At 53.7% G+C, this 19541-nt stretch overlaps 1 protein-coding gene across 1 annotated transcript in view; it reads right to left on the bottom strand.

The window, feature by feature from the left end:
* Positions 1 to 19541, bottom strand: part of Cdh23 (cadherin related 23) — a 402602-nt gene that overhangs the window by 143883 nt on the left and 239178 nt on the right. The window contains exons 14-17 of the mRNA XM_045137514.1: positions 5567 to 5631; positions 3904 to 4141; positions 2960 to 3065; positions 2287 to 2414 (exon numbers count right to left, since the gene is read on the bottom strand). Coding sequence (XP_044993449.1) covers positions 2287 to 2414; positions 2960 to 3065; positions 3904 to 4141; positions 5567 to 5631 — 537 coding nt within the window. The remainder of the gene's footprint in view (positions 1 to 2286; positions 2415 to 2959; positions 3066 to 3903; positions 4142 to 5566; positions 5632 to 19541) is intronic.

Here is a 19541-nt window from a genome sequence, read left to right as displayed (position 1 = left end):
TTTGCTCTGCTCTCCTGGAGAGGTCAAAGCCAAAAGAGAAGAGCCGGAAGGATTATACTAAGTGAGGTAACCCAGGCCCAGAAAGCCAAGCGCCACATGTTCTCCCTCGTATGTGGATCCTGGTTACAGATGACTGGGCTTCTGCGTGAGAATGAAAATACTTAGTAGCAGAGGCCAGTAAGTTAAAAAGGAGACGTAAAAGGAAGAGAAAGGAAGGGAGGAGGGTACTTAATAGGTTGATATTGTATATATGTAAGTACAATGATTGTAATGGGGAGGTAATATGATGGAGAATGGAATTTCAAAGGGGAAAGTGTGGGGGTGGGGAGGGTGGGAATTACCATGGGATTTTTTTTATAATCATGGAAAATGTTAATAAAAATTTAAAAAAAAGAGAGAGAGAAGAGCCAGGCTGGAGAGATGGTTTAGCGGTTAAGGCGCCTGCCTGCAAAGCCTAAGAACGCGTGTTCGAGCCTCCAGGTCCCATGTAAGCCAGATGCAGTGACGCAAGCGTGCAATGACGTACGTGTGCACAAGGGGGCGTGTGCATCTGGAGTTCTTTCCCAGAGGCTGAAGGCTTTGGAGTGCTCATTCTCTCTCCCACAAAATTAAGAGAGAGAGAGAGAGAGAGAGAGAGAGAGAGAGAGAGAGAGAGAGACGAGCCCCTTCTAGGTCCCTTTCTTAACTGAGCCGCACTTGGGGAAGGGTTTGGATTTCAAGCAGTCGTGAGGGCAGGGTGTTGGATAGCCTTGCCTCTCCTAATGTGGTTCCCCAACCGGACGGAACGACAGTCCCCAGTCACCACCACCCGGGGCTGACAAGAAGCTATAGCCTCTGCCCCATCAGGGCAAAGCTGCACATCTGTTTGCTTGGGTTTTGCCTGTGTACGTGGGACGTGTAGGTGTATGCGTGTGGGGGCACACGTATGTGGAGATTAGAGGTGGGTACCCAGCGTCTTCCTCAATCACTGTCCTCTGTGTTTTACTGAGGTGCGATCATGCGGCTCCCGAGCCCAGAGCTCAGGAATTGAGCTAGTTTAGATGCCCAGCTTGCCCTGGGGACCCTCCTGTCTCTGCCTACCAGGTGCTGGGATTACACACTCACCCGCCATCTACATGGGGCTCACGGTCACGGGGAATGTAGTTTGTTTCTTTGGTGTCCCTCGGTGCGCTAAGTCAGGTGGCGGGTTCAAGACAGGCCAGTTGGGGGCTGCCACTCCTTATCACAAGCCCCCCAACTCTCTGTACTTCCTGACATTGTCCCCAGCTCTACAAAGCCTCCCCGAAGTCTTACTCTCACCTGCCCACCCAGAGGGCTCTCCTACGAATTGCCCCAACTTCCTGTTACCCATGCCTCACCCTGGTCAGTCAGGACTAAGACCTCCTACCCTGACCAGGGCTTTTTCTGCTTCGGAGCTGGCCTTGACCTTGGTCTTGGGAAGAGAGGACCAAGAGGATTAAAGACTGGCATGGGGCTGCTCCCAGGGATGTCTGAAGCTGGTGGTGGCAGGAAGGCCAGCCAGCAGGCCGGATCTGGGGAAGGCTTTCCCGAGTTTGTGTCACACCATCGCCGTCTCTCCCAGCTGACGGCCCGAGTTAATCCTCCAAAGCCAAAGCCGGCAATGCACTGACTGCCACCCACATGCGCTCGCCCTCTACTGTGGATGAGGAGGGGGGCATGCTGGTGTGTGCTTAGGTCAGTGGGGGTCCCGGGAGGGAGACACCCGTAGGCCCTTGCTGTCACTCCACGCTCTGTGTCCCCGGCACGGTTGGGAGAGCGGCACGAGGCAAATGAGGCGGCGTGCAGATGGATTCGGGGACTGATAATTTCAGACAGGGAAGAGCTAAGGTGTGTTTGATATTCACGTCAGACAGGCAGTGGGCTGCGCTCAGACCCCTTTAAGTCTTCAGAAGACCAGGAAAAGGAAGAACAAAAAGGGAGAGAGGAACATGGGGGGAGAGGAAGAGAGTCAGTTGATGACCTCCCCATCATTCCACTTATTTTGCACAGAAGGTGGTCACGGAGGAAGGGGTCTCCCATTATCTCCTCCTTCCTCTCAGCCCTGCTCCCCAAAGGGTGACCCGTTCAATCCATGTTTCCCTGAACTCCAAGACCCTGGCCACGTAGACAGATACAGCGGTGGCAGACACCTGCGAGAGGCATTTTGGGGACAGTCTGAGTTACGGGAACAGTCAGAGACGTGGGGAACACAGTCCTACACCACTGGGTCCAGGCAGGGGCCCCAGGAACTCTGAGCAGCATTCATCAGCACCCCAGGGTACTTACAAACACCTCAATGGTGACGGGGACAGTGCTGTTGAGAGGGGGGTTGCCAGCATCCTTGGCCATGACTGTTAGGTATATCAGCCCGTTGGGTATCCGTTCGTAATCCAGGGGCCGGCTCACACTGATCACTGATGGGATAGGAAGAGAGACCCCCATAAGCAGAGTTCAACGCCCGGCGCTTCAGAGATCCCCTTGGACAAAGCCTGCGTGGTGGGCAGCTCTGCCTTGAAGGCCTGGAGCCTCTTGGTCCAGCGGCTGCTTGATGTGCCACACTGGTCACTGCGGAGGCAGGATAAGGCCCACTTCTTTAGATCAAGATCACGTTCTCAGGGAAGGCAAGGCTAGGGCTTGCGAAGGGACAGGGACACTCAAACAGCCTGCCCCGTGGACTCCTGGTCACGACGGACTTCCGGTACACCTTCAATGGCCGCCAGTGGGCCTGACACCCAGACCAGAGGTCTGGCTGGTGAGAGACACATGAAGGCCCTGGAGAAGGGTGACCTCTGGCCACACACGCTGCTCCCGCCTCCTGGGGCCAGGCAGCTCGCTGAGGAGTGCAGGGTGTGGGGTAGATGGAGTGCGGCCCCACCCCTGGACAAAAAGCTTCAAGCGCATGGAGCCCAGTGACCCTTTTCCCCGCTGCAGCCCCAGTCCGGCCCCGCCCCACTCTCACCTCCGTAGCCCTCGTACACGCTGATGTCAAAGTAGCTGCCGAAAGCGGAGGCGTTGACGATGCTGTAGGTGATCTGGTTGTTAGGAGGGGAGTCCTCATCCGTGGCCTGGAAGAAACAGAGCAGACAGGGCCTGGCACCAGAGGAGGCTGGCAGGAGACGCGAATCCCTCTCAACAACCCTTGTTTGCGCGGGGTCGGGGGGGGGGGGGGTATCGCCATGAGTTTGTTCGAGGCCACCCTGAGACTACACAGTGAATTCCAGGTTAGCCCGGGCTCGAGCGAGACCCTACCTCGAAAAACCAATAAAATAAAAAGAAAGAAAGCTGAGATAAAATAGACACAATGGGGCTGGAGAGATAGCTTAGCAGTTAAGGCATATGCCTGCAAAACCAAAGGATCCTGGTTCGATTCTCCAGGACCCACTTAGGCCAGATGCACAAGGTGGGCGCATGCATCTGGAATTCATTTACAGCAGCTGGATGCCCTGGTGCACCCATTCTCTCTCTTTCTCTCTCTCTCAAGTAAATAAATAAAATAAAAAAAAAAAAGATAGGCACAATGTATGTGTCCCCACTTGGTCCTCATGGACAGGAGGACGTCGACACAGAATAAGAATTTGACCCTTGTCTTGTAGATGGAAAATAATCACCCGCCGCCCCAGCTTCCAGTGTGGGGGGTGGAGGTCAGAAAGAACACACACAGGTAAGGACAAGGTGAATAAATGTGCCTGCCGGACGTGGTAGTGCACACCTTTAATCCCAACATTCAGGAGGCAGAGGCAGGAGGATTGCTGTGAATTTGAGGCCACCCTGAGACTACATAGTGAATTCCAGATCAGCCTGAGCTGGAGTGAGAGCCTACCTTGAAAAACCAATTAAAAAACAAACAAACAAACAAAAACCCCAACAACAACAAAGCGTCAGGCTTGCTGGGGGAGGGCTTACCCGCAGCCGCACCAGCTGAGTGACCGAGGGCTCATTCTCCCTCAGGGCTCCCACATAGGCGTCCTTCTGGAAGGTAGGCACGTTGTCGTTGACATCCAGCACGTTGACCCTGACCCGGCCTGTGGTCTCCTCGCCGCCCCCGTCCCGGGCGATGACAGTCAAGGTGAAGCGCTGGATGAGCTCATAGTCCAGCCGCGCAATCAGCACCATCAGCCCCGTGTCCTTGTCCAGCGAGAACCTGCACCAGGTCGGGAGGAAGGGGGGAAGGATGCTGGCGTCTAAGCAGGAAGGAGGTGAGTGACTGTGGGGACTTCTGGGGCCAGAGGGGCCACAGGGGTGACAGGCCCCTCGGTATGAGCAAGGACCCCGGCTCACCGGGCATGCTTGGATATTGGAGAATTGCAGGGTGTAAATTCTATCATCCAGTGGGTTTGAGACAAAATGCTTTCAAAAGGTAGCCAGGTGAACCACAAAGGGAAGGGGTGGTGGGTCCTCTTGCAGCCTGAGCATACTCTGGGATCAGCGGAAGCCAGGGGACACACCCCTCCAACTGTCCCTAGATGTCTCCTCTAGCAGCTCCTGTCAGTGGGGACATGTGTACGTCCTGCCTGCTTCACAGACGCCAGCCAGCCACCATGTCTGGAAGGTCCCAGCTCAGGGTCGGGGAAGCCCTGGGCCCACGCAATGAGCAACCCGAGATGATGAGAAATCCCATCCACACAGTCTCCCAACAGCCAAACTGCCCCATGCATCCAGCCACGACCACGTCTTGTTGCCCACATGGAGGTTTCTGTCACTGAGTGGCCGTGTCAGTGACATGCTTAACAGGGCCTCGGTCTCCTCGATCGTTCACAGCGACAGCGGGCTGGCCACGCATCCTGACAGCCACTGCCTTCCTCAAACGGTCAGGCTTCCAGATGCATCAGACCGTTCATGTTGAGCGGTAGACCCGTGCTGTGAATCCCACGGGGGCCTTTGATCATGTGAAAATGACAGACCTCCCCCTGGGCTCCCGATGAATTGAACACAAGGCAAAGAGATGGCCCAGAGCGACTTCAGGAACATGTCATCCTAACGGGCCAGGTCACACAGGTCAGGCAGTGAGGTCAATAACCCACTAGAGTGTGCTGCCCACTGAGAGCCACTCCTACTAGGGGAGGGGTGTGTCCTGATAGTGAAGACCACAGACAGAAGCCTGGTTCTGACACCCACCGATTTGGGTAAAAGAAACTTAGCCTTGGTGAGCTGGAGTTTCCCACTCCGTAAAACAGGAAGTGTTGAGCGCTGGACACTGAGTCACTCCATCCTTTGGTTGTAAGGATGACCCAAGTCCACGCATGTAACACATGACAAAGCACCTGGCACAGTCAGATCTCTCAAATGTCAGCTGTAGCTGCTGGTGGCGGAGGGGACAGCTCCCGAAGTCTCACGGATGCACCCTTCTCCATTGCCAAAGGCGGAGAGTCACAGAAGCCCCTGTTTCGCAGCGGCTAGGCCAAACTGAGTCGCGATCAACACGAGGCTGGCACCCGGGCTCATGCGCTCTGACCCCCCAGACCATGTCCGAGCCCCAGGCCAGCATCTGCCTAGAGCACACCAGGTAGTTTGCTGGACCTTGTAAATGGCCGGAAGCCGCTGCCAAGGGGCCCGGGCAGGAGCTCACCTGTCAGGGTCGTCACTGAAGAAGTAGTTAACTTCCCCGAAGGTGCCCACGTCGTTGTCTGTTGCCTGTGGTGGGGAAACAAGAAGCTGTGACTGCTGAACCAGAGAGGGTGCTACTGCTGGACCCATGGAGGCTCCTGAGCACCCCAAGAAAGGGTCCTGGGCAACCTGTTCCACTCCCATACAATTCCAGTGCCCCAGCAGAGGTGCCTGGAGGCACGTAGGTCAGCAAGGTCTCACTGGATTCGATCAAGCTAGGTTCTCCACTCCCTGAGCCTGTCTTCCAGGCTCCTAGTAAGGTCTCCTCCTCATCCTCTTCTCCGGGAGTTCTGTGAGTGAATTTGGGATGGTTGGCTTCTATTTCATAGCTGACATGACTGTAAGACTAAAGATTCACCTCCTTCCTTCCTTCCTCTCTCCCTCCCTCCCTTCCTTCCTTCCTTCCTCCCTTCCTTCTTCCCTCCCTCCCTCCCTCCCTTCCTCCCTTCCTTTCTCCCTCCCTCTCCTCCTTCCTCCCTCTCTCCCTTCCTTCCTCCTTCCCTTCCTTTCCCTTCCTTTCCCTTCCTTTCCCTTCCTTTCCCTTCCCTTCCCTTCCCTTCCCTTCCCTTCCCTTCCCTTCCCTTCCCTTCCCTTCCCTTCCCTTCCCTTCCCTTCCCTTCCCTTCCCTTCCCTTCCCTTCCCTTCCCTTCCCTTCCCTTCCTTTCCCTTCCTTTCCCTTCCCTTCCCTTCCTTTCCCTTCCCTTCCCTTCCCTTCCCTTCCCTTCCCTTCCCTTCCCTTCCCTTCCCTTCCCTTCCCTTCCCTTCCCTTCCCTTCCCTTCCCTTCCCTTCCCTTCCCTTCCCTTCCCTTCCTTCCTCCCCTCCCCTCCCCTCCCCTCCCCTCCCCTCCCCTCCCCTCCCCTCCCCTCCCCTCCCCTCCCCTCCCCTCCCCTCCCCTTCCCTTCCTCCTTCCCTTCCCTTCCCTTCCCTTCCCTTCCTTTCCCTTCCTTTCCCTTCCCTTCCCTTCCTTTCCCTTCCCTTCCTTCCCTTCCCTCCCCTTCCCTCCCCTCCCCTCCCCTCCCCTCCCCTCCCCTCCCCTCCCCTCCCCTTCCTCCTTCCCTTCCCTTCCCTTCCCTTCCCTTCCCTTCCCTTCCCTTCCCTTCCCTTCCCTTCCCTTCCCTTCCCTTCCCTTCCCTTCCCTTCCCTTCCCTTCCTTCCTTCCTTCCTTCCTTCCTTCTTTCTTTCTTTCCCTCCTTTCCTCTCTCCCTGCCTCCCTCCCTCCTCTCCTCCCCTCTTGCAATAATCAGCATACACTCTGTCCTGTCACTGTCACAGGTTAGACCTCTGGTCCCTTCCCAGACCACTGTCCTGGAACTAGCCAGCTGCTTCCGGCCCCCGGGTGCCACGCAGGACAGGCCTGGCTGACCTTGGGGCTCACTGACACCTGCTCTATGCTCAGGGCTTCTCTGTAAGATCAAATGTGGATAAAAGGCTCTGCAGCTAAAAATACATTTTAATGCCTTTCTACTCAATATTTTCTGAGGTCCCTTTTTTTAAAGCTCCCAGATTCTATGAAATCTATTAAATTCTACGTTCTCTATAATAAACCTGAATTTTCATGAGAAAGCTAATGCGTGTTCCGTATATTCAGTTCCGGAAGGCAGAGAGATGAATAATATATTTCTATCCCAAATGAATGAAATGAAAAATATGTTTATACCCAAAGAATTAAGATCTTAGTTAACCAGAAAATGGGCCTATTCATAAAGATGCCATTTCCGGCGGTTCTGGGGGGACTGCCAGCTTTCAGGGCACTACCTCTTCTGCCCGACTTCCACTCAACGTCCCCACAGCTATGGTCTTGGAGACTGTGCACAGACCTCTGGCCCACTATAGCCCCAGTGGGGCTCAGACTTGCTCATGCCTACCCCGGGTGCACGCTGAGCGCGTACAGGGGAAGATACCCACCCCACCACAGAACTTCCTCTCTAAGCCAAGGCTGGGTTCTCAGTGGCTTCCCCCCGCCCTAGTCCAAGCTGCTCCTCAAGACAACCGCTACTGCCATTTATTGAACACACAGCTTCCCCTTTCTTTTATTTATTTATTTATTTGAGAGCGACAGACACAGAGAGAAAGACAGATAGAGGGGGAGAGAGAGAATGGGCGCGCCAGGTGATAGACAGACAGGGACGCTGAGGACCCTACAACAAGGGTCTGCCGTTCACTGAAGGCGATTGGTTCAAAAGAGGACTGAGCTTGTTTTGAGACCCGTGTCACTTGCCACAGCCCTGGCTACCTCTAAGTCAAGAGGAGGATCGGTCCAGAAGAAAGTAGAGCCTGAGGGGCTGGAGGAATGCCTTAGCGGTTAAGAGCTTGCCTGTGAACCCTAAGGACCCCGGTTCGAGGCTCGATTCCCCAGGACCCACATTAGCCAGATGCGCAAGGGGGCGCACACGCCTCTGGAGTTCGTTTGCATTGGCTGGAGGCCCTGGTGCACCCATTCTCTCTCTCTCTCTGACTCTCTTGCAAATGAATAAAATAAATCTTAAAAAAGAGGGTAGAGCCTGAGTATTCCTGGGAAGAGGAGACCAAAATTCCCTCTCGTGACAGCCTTCACTGTCTCTTTCCAGGAAAGGACAAAGAGGAAGGGCATGGGGGCTCTGCAGGTCTTCCAGCAGATGGCACATGGTATTACTGTACCCTGTCCTGGAAAGAAGCGATGGATGATCAAGCCAGGGAGCCTCCTGGCAGGGGACGGACGGTGTGGGGCAGAGGTTCCCGCTCCAGGCCATTGTCACCATCAGGCTGCTCTGGAGCCAAATAACACACTCTCAAGCTTCTGCTCGACGAAAGGGTTGGGGTGACCGCAAGGTGGGCCACTACCTGCTAGGCTCCGCGACACACCTCATGTCGGGTACCTGGCAGCACCTTTCCACCCCCTAAAAAATGAGTGAAGAGGAAAATGAGGAAAAGGAAAAGTCAAGGGAGAGGGGGCAGACAAAAGAGGAGAGTCCGCAGCTACCTGTGGGAAGAAGGTTCCATGTGGACCTGGGGACCGGCCCTTCATATCTCGGGGGGGGGGCGGCTGTGGAATTGCACTTGTACTTTCAGAACAGGAAGGATCTCTGGGATCCCCTTGTCTGGAGCAACTGAGGCCTGGGGAGTTTGTGGTGAGCTCCTGGGAACCAGCTGGCCCATCCTTCCTTCCCTCTCCTGGCTCACGGCTGCTCCCCTGCCTGCTTTATCTGCCCTTATCCTTCATGACCTCCAGCTGGGGTTAGCGCTCCACCCTGGGCTCACTGGAGAGTCCTCGCACCTCTGGCCTTGGAGTCCCTCAGCTCAGTGTGGGGTCAGACGGACTAGATGTGCCAAAGGCTAGCGGGGTCCTGGATCGCCTCTGGCATCTGCGGGCAGCATGAAGTGATGGATCACTCTCTTGCGGGGTGACCATATCCCTGCCAGGCAGGCACTCATCACCCAAAATCCCATCATGGATTCAGTACGAAGCATCTCCATGGGCTCATGTGTTGAGTGCTTGTTTCCCCGGATGGAAGGTTGTGAAAACATTAGGGGTGGGGCTGGAGGAAGTAGGTTACCTCAGGCTGGTCCTGGGGACACATTATCCCTGCTTCTTCCTTACATGCTTTCTATGTCCCGTGTGCCAGCAAGTAAGGAACGGCCTCTGTCACACACCACCGTGATATTCCTCCCAAGAGCATGAGGCAATGAGCACATGGACGTTCCTGCAGGGGACCCCTGTGTCCCTCGAGGTGCCAAATAGCCAAGTAGTGCTGCCATTTGATCTTAGGAAGGACACATAACTTGATTGATCCTGTGTCCTTATTTACTTTTGTCTCTCTCGGTCTTTCTCTCTCTCTCTCTCTTAAGAATAGGAAGCAAAGCCGGGCATGTTGGTGCACGCCTTTAATCCCAGCACTCAGGAGGCAGAGGTGGGAAGATCGCCATGAGTTCGAGGCCACCCTGAGGCTCCATAGTGAATTCCAGGTCAGCCTGGGCTAGAGTGAGACCCTACCTCGAAAAACCAAAAAAAAAAAAAAAAAAAAAAAAAAGAAAAGAAAAGAAAGAAAGGAAGGAAGGAAAAAAGATCTATAAACAGCAGAACCTGCACAGTATGAGGAGGTACGACGCAGAACGGGCTCCATGGTGGGAAAGCTGCTCACGGAGGCTGGTCTGGTCTGTAGAAGGTTCTGGGGCAGGAAGCCCAGATCTGCAAGACAGCCGTTGGCTGGGCACTCGGGAGCCAGGAGCCCGGGGCGGGGGGGGGGACGACGCTGTGTGCCCTGTGGATGTCCAGGCCTTGGGTCCAGGGTGACTCTGCTTCTCTCATGGCATTCCTGCAGCCCCAGAGGAGCTGAAGCAGATCACCGTCTGTCCCCGTGGGCAGTGCCTGTCCCCACGGTCCCCGCCCGTTGCTCACGGTCAGCACCTGACCTTGCAGCCAGCGCCTATTCCTGTGGTCAGCACTCATCCCTTTGGTCAGCATCTGTTCCCCTGGTCAACATCTATCTTTGTGATCAGCACCCGTCTCTGTCCCCATGCTTTGAGCCTGTCTCCGTCGTGAGCACCTGTCTCCAAGGTTAGTGCCCGTCCCTGTGGTCAGGTCTGTCCCCGTGACCAGCACCTGTTCCCACGATCAGTTCCCGTCCCCATGGTCAACCCATGGGGGCAGCACAAGGCCAGGGCAGGTTGCTGGGGTCTGGCATCTCCTTGGGCTTGCCCAACACTGCATCCGCAGCAAAGCACATTCCACGTTGGCGTTTTATAATTACGTCCACAGTGCTTATTTCTGTGATGGACAATGCCAGCCAGCGCAAGGGTAATTTTCTGCTGCTGGTAAAAAGAGAAAAATAAATACACATGGGGAGAAAACCCCAAAGGTTAAGACAAGGTGAGTGCGGGAGCCTGCGGCAGGGGAGTGGCCATGTCCCCAGATTGGCCAAGCCCAGGTCAGAAACGCCAATCTCTCTGCTGAACACAGGGAGGGGAGAAGGTGGTGGGGGGGGGGGGGGGGGCTCTGCCTTCTTGTTTGGAGCACTTTCCTGGAAGGCACAAAATTTGCCAAGTATTTTCTGCATCCTCATTCCATCTTCCCAGTAGCCCTGTGTGAGCCCCGTTCTATAAATGAAGGAGGAAATTAGAGCTCAGAGAAGCCAATCCACTTGCCCAAGGCCACACAGTGATACAGTGCAGGGGAGGGAAGGGGGGAGAAGGGGGGACATGAACCCTTCAACGCCAGGCCCCAGTTCCCAGCGCCGCCCTTCTCTGCTCCTCTTCAGGTGGGGGTGGGGGAGGGGAGCCTGTGTAGTTCGCCAGTTCAGCCATGAGACCCAGTGCTCTGCTCCTGGGGAAGCTGGTAGAATTTTCCTCCCTTGAAAGGGCTAGTTTTCCCTCAGCAGAGCCCGTCACCACAGGCATCGGGGGGCTTGGCCCTTCCAAGCTGCAGCCCCTCAACCAGGGTCCTCAGGCATCCAGACAGGTCCATTTCGCAGAACCCCTCTCCCCCAGAACAGGCTCTTGTCAACCCTACCTAAGCTTGGACTGTGTAGGTGGTTCAGACCCCACCTAGGGATGCTGTGTAGTTCATCCTGAGGTCTCTGCTGGAGGTCAGGGTGGCCGAGCTGTCTGCAGGGGACCCCTGACCCACCTGAGCCCTTCAGGTTACTGATCTGTGTGCACCCATGGGCTCATGTTGAGTCCTGCATCCTGTCTACTCCCGGGGGCCCGCTCAAGCCAGCACTGGACAGGCCCTCCCGTCTCCCTGTGCTCTCCCTATGAGCGTCCTCTTGCCCAGATGGTCTTGTGATGAACGTATCTCACCTCCGACCCACAGCCAGCACCCTCTCCCCACTTCCCCCCGCACCAGGCGAGCACAAGGTCACACATGACCACTAGGTGGCACAAGCATCTGGAGTTTGATTTCAGTGGTTGAGGCCCTGACCTGCCAATTCTCTCTCTCTTTTAAAAATATATTTTACAGCCGGGCGTGGTGGCACACGCCTTTAATCCCAGCACTCGGGAGGCAGAGGTAGGAGGATCGCCGTGAGTTCGAGGCCATCCTGAGACTCCAGAGTGAATTCCAGGTCAGCCTGGGCTACAGTGAGACCCTACCTCAGAAAACCAAAAAAAAAAATATATATATATACATATACATACATACATACATATATATATGTATATATATATATATACATATATATATATAATTTATTTATTTGAGAGAGAGAAAGAGACGAGAGAGAGAGAAAGAAAGACAGAATGGGCACACCGGGGCCTCCAGCCACTGCAAATGAACTCCAGACACATGTGCCACCTTGTGCATCTGGCATACATGGGTCCTGGAGAATTGAACCAGGATCTTTTGGCTTTGCAGGCAAACGCCTTAACTGCTAAGCCATCTCTCCAGTCCCCCACCCCTCTCTTACTAAAAAAAAGAAAGATCTACACTATGGAACCTGTACTATATGAGGAGGTGCCTTGCCACCTCATTGTCCCTACACATCCCTGCCTGCACCTCAGTGTGGTCCCTTCACTTAGCCTGGTGAACTTCCATCGGGTGAGGCTCAGCCTTAGACTCCCCGCCACCACCTGCTCACTTAGGTTTTGTCCTAGCTAGTCTCCCTCCAAATATAGCCCTTCCCAGATGCTGGCTCTGACATCTGACCCCTTCCCTGTTAGGACAGGTGGCCCCATCTATCACCTCCAATCTTCCTGGAGCCTCAGTGTTCTGTCCAGGACAGTACCCAATCTCTTTCCAGATCCCCACAAGCCTTTTCTCTCCCCCCTCTGTTTGAGTGGCAGGCAGATCCACCCTTCCCCTCTTCTAGAAACTCTTCTAGAAACTTCTTTCTCTGGCTGGTGCAGGCAGATCCCATCCAGAAGCCCCCCCCCCCATTGTACACTCACACACGGAAAGAACACACACTTTACACACACACCTTCTCAGCCTCAAGGGTCCCCCCCTCCACCATCTCTCCCTGCAATTGAAGCAGGTGAGCAGTCAGTCCTTCCCCGTGCTTGCACTTGGTCACGCCTGCATGCCTTGCACATGCGCACAGGGCTTCTGCCGTGAAGCAAGGTGTGCCCAGCTGCCCAGCGGCCTCCCAGGCAGCGCTGGGTCCCAGCAACGTGGCAGGCGGTCGGTGCCAGTGAGCGGTTCTGCTCCCGTGCACAGATCTGCCAAGAAGGGCACTTGGCACAATTTGTCCAGGAAACAAAAGCAATGTCTGACATGTCATAAGGATTGATGGGGCAGAAATTTACATGGGAGAATGCATTTTTAAACAGCTGCCCTGGTGCCGCACTAGTAACGCTCTCCGCATTCATCATCGCCGAGCCCCTTGGAGCGGCTCCCTAAACTGTGTGAGAGGCACAGGCCCTGGCAAACCCTGCGGGGCTAGAGAGGCTGGCAGAGACACAAGGGGCTCTGCTGTGAGCCGGGAGCCCTTCGCGTGCTCCTGTGGAGCTGTGGCCAACCATCCCGCCTTCTTCCTGGGACGTCAGGTGGAAGGCAGTGGCCAGTAAACACCCAGGCTGTTGGTGCTTCTCAGAAAACGTGTGGAACATCAGGAAGTTTCTCTCAACTCAGGAAGAAGTGGTTACCCCCCCCCCCACCCAGCTCCTGTCCTTGCCAGCAGTTTGCTCTGTCCAGCAGGGTCTGAGGCTCAGCACCTGGGTGATGGCTCAGTGGCTAAGAGGGTAATTAGGAGTTTGGATCTCCAGCATCTGCATCAAGTACTGGGCGTGGTCACATATGCCTGTAACCCCCTGAGGTGAACAGAGACAGGAAGATCCCTAGGGCTCCCTGGTCAGCCAGTATAAATAAAAAATGGGGAGCTCCCGGGTCAGCGAGAGACTCAGAGAAATAAAGTAAAGTAAAATAAAGTTAAGCTAGGTGTGGTGGCACATGCCTTTAAACCCTTTAAACCTGGAAGGCAGAAAGTTAGAGGACTGCTGTGAGTTCGAGGCCAGTTTAGGACTACAGAATGAATTTTAAGTCAACCTCTGCTAGAAGTTGGACCCCCCACCTCAAAAACAAACAAACATTCAGATGGTGGTGACCTCGGGATGACTCATAAGGCACCATGGTGCTGAGAAGTGACAAAGGAGTGCTCAGCACTGAAATACCTCTATCACACCTTCCAAGGCTCAGGGTCTAATGCGGAAGAGGTGGTGGAAAGAATGTAAGAGCCAAAGGAAGGGTAGGACTCCTTACAACGTGCTCCCCACAGACATAAAATGGCCTGGATATCCATGACCTCACAGTGCCTGACACTACCTACACAAGACCATCATAATAGCAGGAAAAGATCATGACATCAAAATAAGAGACTGATCAAGAGGGGGAGGGGATATGGTGGAGAGTGGAGTTGCAAAGGGGAGAGTGGGGGGAGAGAGGGACTTACCATGGGTTATTGTCTGTAATTATGGAAGTTGTCAATAAAAAAATAAATTAACCAAATTAAATTAAATTTTTAAAAACTACCTCAGGGAAATTAAGTGGAACAGTGATGGAGGAGGGACATCCCATGTTTTCCTCTGATCTCCACGAGCACGGGCATGGGGCATGTATACCTGTGTGGACCCAGTAAGCTTAAGATGGATCAGGGTCACGTGTAGCAGGATGCTGCCGCTCTGAGCGCCTCCCTGCGTGCGCCTGAGGGTGGCCCCGCTCTGGGGTAAGAGCTGCTGCTGTTAGCACCCTGCGTGAGCCATCGCAAGAGTGGCCTGGGGTGGCAGTGGTGTTAGGGATTGTGCGTGGGGTACAGGAGGCAGTGAATCATGGGGAAAGAGACACAATCAGGGAAGCCCCTGGCACCTACGCTGAGTCTTCCGAGCACGTGGAAGACTCTGGAACGAGGGTGCTGACTGGGAGCTTCAGAGCCCATGGTGGAGAGCAGCAGTCAAGTGGGAGGGCAGTTAGGGCCTGGGGACCTGGGCTGGACAGCCATCACGGTCACCTGTGCCCATGACAGGTATCACTAATCGATCACAGCACGGTGTGCTGGGACGCCTCTGCACCACCCTGATCCAGTCTTCCTGAGATCTGTCTACAACTGGGGCAGTGAAGCCTGTGTGGAGGCGTCTTTCTTGTCCCTGCCAGGCTCTCTGCTCATTGAAGGTGAGGACCGTGCTCCTTCTTCCTGGAGACTTCTGTGCCAGACTGGCACGAAGGGCCTCTCACAAGAGACTTGTGACTAAGTACAGAGTCACGCTGATACCAATGCAGGTGGGGGGGGGGGGGGCAATACAATCTGGGTTCTGGCCCTAAGCCTTCTGACCTGACCCAGGGCCTGTGTGCTGCTGTCTGTCCACTTCTGCTCTGCTTTCCACCAGCAGTCCGCTGTCCACCCAGCCCCTGTCCCTGCCAGCGGTCCCTTTCTCCTGCCGCTCCGTCCTCAGGGTCTTGGGCTCACCACCACCCGGGCATGAGCAGCGCCCTCTACCGGCGACTCTCTCCCTGTGGTCTCCTCAGCCAGCCTTTGTATTTACAAGTGTAAAAGAGACCCCGGACCGCTGCCCCGGCCCCGCCCAGAGCACAGGCTCCTGCGCTCGGGGAAGCTTAGAGACTGGCATGGCCTCGGCCAGAGTGAGGGCTGGGCTCCCGCTGGCAGATGGGCATGGTGGGAAGATGGGCGAGAGGAGCACTTGCTCCCCGGGGACTCCCAGAAGGCACGTAGTACCTGGCTCCTGAGGCTGACCAGAAGGAAAGAGGCGACTGGCGGTGACCCCAGGACCCAGAGACGAGCCAGGAGTCTCAGACACTGCATGGATGGAAAGACCCTCCAGAGGAAAGGCCCTCAGAGGAGGGGTGGTGACGGAGGGGGACAGCCAGGGGAAGATGCGGAAGGATGAAGGAGGAGGAAGGAAGGAGAGGTCAAGGAAGAGGAGAGGAGAGGCAAGGAGGACCACAACAATCAGCATCCTTCCTGGGCCTCGGTTTCCTTATTTGTAAAGTGGGGAGAGTAGCAATATCTTGTAGGGCTGTGGAGGGTTGACAAAAGTGATTTATGGAAGCTGTTTGCCCCTGTGTCTGGCACCTAAGGAGTACTTTTTTTTGTTTTTAAATTTGCAGAGAGAGAGAGAGAGAGAGAGAGAGAAAATGGGCACATTAGGACCTCCAGGCGCTGCAAACGATGCAAACGAATCACACATTCACGTGCCTCCTTGGGCATCTGGCTGTATGTGGGTCCTGGGGAATCGAACCTGGGTTGTTCAGCTTTGCAGGCAAGCACCTTAATCGCTGAGCCATCTCTCCAGCCCCCAGTTTCTTGTTTAAAAAAAAAAACTGTTTAATTTATTTTCAGCAAGCATGTTTGTGTGTTAAGTGTGCAGGCGTGTGTATTCACATGCAGTGGGGCCGTGTGTGTGCAGGTGCGTGTGGAAGCCACTCTGACTTTCTTGTTCGTGCTCCAGGGTTTGCTGAGGCACGTTCTCTCACATAAACCCAGACATCACAGATTCAGTTAGTCCAGCTAGCCAGCTTGTCCTAGGACCCCACATCTCCCCCTGTCTGTGCCCCCCCAATTGCTAGGATTATAGATGGGACCTTTATGGTCTACTGGCATTTACGCAGTTAAGGGGGTGCTGGGGATATGAACTGCTGTCCTCACATTTATGTGACAAGCGCTTCACCTACAGAGTTGTCTCCTCAGCAGCCCCCACCCTAGTTCATTTTTACTTGACAACTTCCATAATTACAGACAATACATGACAATTCCCTCCTCTCCTCCACTTTCCCCTTCACAAATCCACTCTCCATCATCTCCCCTCCCCCTCTCAATTAGTCTCTCTTTTATTTTGATGTCATCACCTTTCCTCCTCTTACGATGGTCTTGAGTAGGTAGTGTCAAGCACTGTGAGGTCATGGATATCCAGGCCATTTTGTGTGTGGAAGAGTGCATCGTAAGCAGGCCTACCCTTCCTTGGACTCTTACATTCTTTCTGCCACCTCTTCTGCAATGGACCCTGAGCCTTGGAAGGAGTGACAGAGATGTTTCAGTGCCAAGTGCTCCTCTGTCACTTCTCAGCACCACGGTGCCTTCCGAGTCATCCCAGGGCCCACCCAGGACTAAGTGCACACACGCTGTCTCTCTTTAGCCTTTGCACATGGGCTCCTGCCAAGCCCCAGGGCCCAGCATGCTGATTATTGCAGATGTGACGTTCTTGCTCTCTGGCATCCCCTACCTTACCTCCCTTTATTTTATTTTAAAATCTCGAAATAAAAACTGATGGGGAGCAAGCTGCTCTGGTCAACAGCTCTGTACTTAAAGGAGTTGTCATGGGGAAGCAATTATGCAACGTCAAAGGCTGTCAGGGGGACAGGGGAAGCCAGCATGTGCCCACTGCCTGGTGGTCCCCAGGGCCTCTTTCTTTCTCAGAGCCAAAGGGGTCACTAAGTCTCTGCCCTTGCTGAGTGCAGGCTGTATGACTGCCACTGTGGGACGCTTGCCCTGAACAACTTGCCTCCGTCCTTAGAAGAGCCTGCAAGAGTCAGAATCCATGTTATAGACGAACTTCTCCCTGACCCCTCACGGCCGGTGAGAGCTAAGGAAACAGCATTGTGCCCTTACTGGTGCCAGCATTGTTCTGAGAAATGTACACATACTGATTCGTCTCCATTCCTAACATGGTCCTTAGCACGTGAACGGGGTAAGCGAGGCTCAGAGAGGCTACATGAGATGCTTGCAGCCACACAGCAGCGCTGAGATTCAGCTGTCAGGCAGACATAAAAGCATGTGCCTTACATAAGATATTTCAACTACTATTTTTTTGTTTTGTTTTGTTTTCACATATATATACATATTATTGTGTGTGGGGGGGTCATATGTGTGGAGGCCACAAGTCAACATTGGGTACCTTCCTTGAATCATTCTTCACCTAATTGTTTTTAACCTTTTTTTGTTTTTAGACAGAGAGAGACAGAGAATCAGAGAAGCAGGGCCTCAGCCACTGAAATCGAACTCCAGCCGCTTGTGCCACCTAGTGGGCCTTGAACTTGCCTCACCTTTGTGTGTCTGGCTTATGTGGGATCTAGAGAGTCAAATATGGGTCCTGAGGCTTCGCAGGCAAGCACCTTAACTGCTAAGCCATCTCTCCAGCCTTCACCTAATTTTTTTTGAGACAGGGTCTTGCACTGAACCTAGAGCTCACTGATTTGGCTAGACTAGCTAGCCAGCAAGACCTTGGAGTCTTTATATCTCTGCCTTACCAGTGCCGGGATTACAGAACTGTGCCACCATGCCTGGCATCTTTATGTGGGTGCTGGGGATCCAAACTCAGGTCCTCATGCTTGCTTGGCAAGTACAAGCCATCTCCCTACTCTCTATTTTTTTTTTTTTAAGAAGGAAAACAGATTTATCGAGGGCTGGGGAGATGGCTCAGTGATTAAAGGTGCTTGTTTACAAAGTTTGCTTGCCGAGGTTCAATTCCCAGGTATATATGTCAAGCCAGATGCACAAAGTGGCACATGTGTCTGGAGTTTGTTTGCAGCAGCAAGAGGCCCTGATGCACCCATACGCATTCTGTATCTCCTGACTTTTTTTTTTTTAATTTTTATTTATTTATTTGAGAGCGACAGACACAGAGAGAAAGACAGATAGAGGGAGAGAGAGAGAATGGGCACGCCAGGGCTTCCAGCCTCTGCAAACGAACTCCAGACGCGTGCGCCCCCTTGTGCATCTGGCTAACGTGGGACCTGGGGAACCGAGCCTCGAACCGGGGTCCTTAGGCTTCACGGGCAAGTGCTTAACCGCTAAGCCATCTCTCCAGCCCTGTATCTCCTGACTTTTAATAAAAATTTTATTTTATTTTTTATTTATTTGAGAGAGAGAGAGGCAGATAGAGACAGAGAGACAGAATGGGCATGCCAGGGCCTCTAGCCACTACAAATGAACTCCAGACACATGGGCCACCAGGTGTACTAGGGAATCAAACCTGGGTCATTAGGCTTCACAGGCAAATGCCTTAACTGCTAAGCTAGTACTCCAGTCCTTCTGAGTTATATATATTTATTTATGAGGCAGGTTTATTGAGTATACTGCAAGGGGAGGCAGACTGGGCAAAAACAAAGAGTACCACCTACAGCCTCATTTACTTTAGAAAATAACCTCAGATAATTAATTTCATTCAGCAGCTGGTTTAGGTGTTAGGCATACTCCATTTCTCAGATGAGGAGCTAAGGCCTAGGGAAATTCAGCAACTGACTGAAGATATCAGGATTAAGTGGCAGAGCCAGGATTTGAACTTGAGTCTGATTCCAAATATGGAAGTTCTGAGCTAGAGGTCAGCTTGCCAGCTTGTCCCTAGCTGACGATGTGTATGGATAAGTCATTCCCTGTGCCTCAGGTTCCCCAACTGTATAAGAAATAGGCTCTCTAACTCTGCCTGGGAAGCCCATGGTTCTGGTAGGGATGGCTTGGAAACCTGCCCAGTCAAGACTCACTGTGAACCAGTCTGGTCACCTGAATGTCCATCACACAGGCTGGGAAGTGCCAGGGGCTCCTGAATCCTCAGCAAGCATCCAGCCTCACACCTCACATGGGGCATAGTACCCACCCAGGTCTCAAGAAGGGACCAGGCTCCCAAAGGTTGATGTCCAAGGAGGGCATGGGCAAGAAGTAGTGAAATGGGGGGAGGGTCCTACAGGACCAAAGCCATAGTTGCCAAGAGGGGCTGGACCCCAAGAGGTGGGCGGTACTTGAGTGACCAAGTCAAGAGGACCACAGTCCCAGCATGGACGGTACCGTGTGGGTGGGACTGAGCCGTGGGGCAAAGATGTGAAAGCCCACATTGAAAGAGCTGCCAGGTGACGTGGCCAGACCCTGTGTCTTGAGTATGGCATTCCATCCAAGTCACCTCTGAGGGTCGTGTCATAGGTTGAATGGTGACTTCTCAAAAGACATGTCTGTATGTATAGGCAGCCTTTAAAAAATGGCCTTGGCAGGTATAACTAAGTTAAGCAGGGAGAGAGAGAAAGAAG

The sequence above is a fragment of the Jaculus jaculus genome, chromosome 18 (genome assembly GCF_020740685.1).
Source record: "Jaculus jaculus isolate mJacJac1 chromosome 18, mJacJac1.mat.Y.cur, whole genome shotgun sequence".
NCBI classification, from domain to species: Eukaryota; Metazoa; Chordata; class Mammalia; order Rodentia; family Dipodidae; genus Jaculus; species Jaculus jaculus.
The sequence above is the reverse complement of the archived record's forward strand: the minus strand, read 5'-3'. Positions and strand labels throughout refer to the sequence as shown.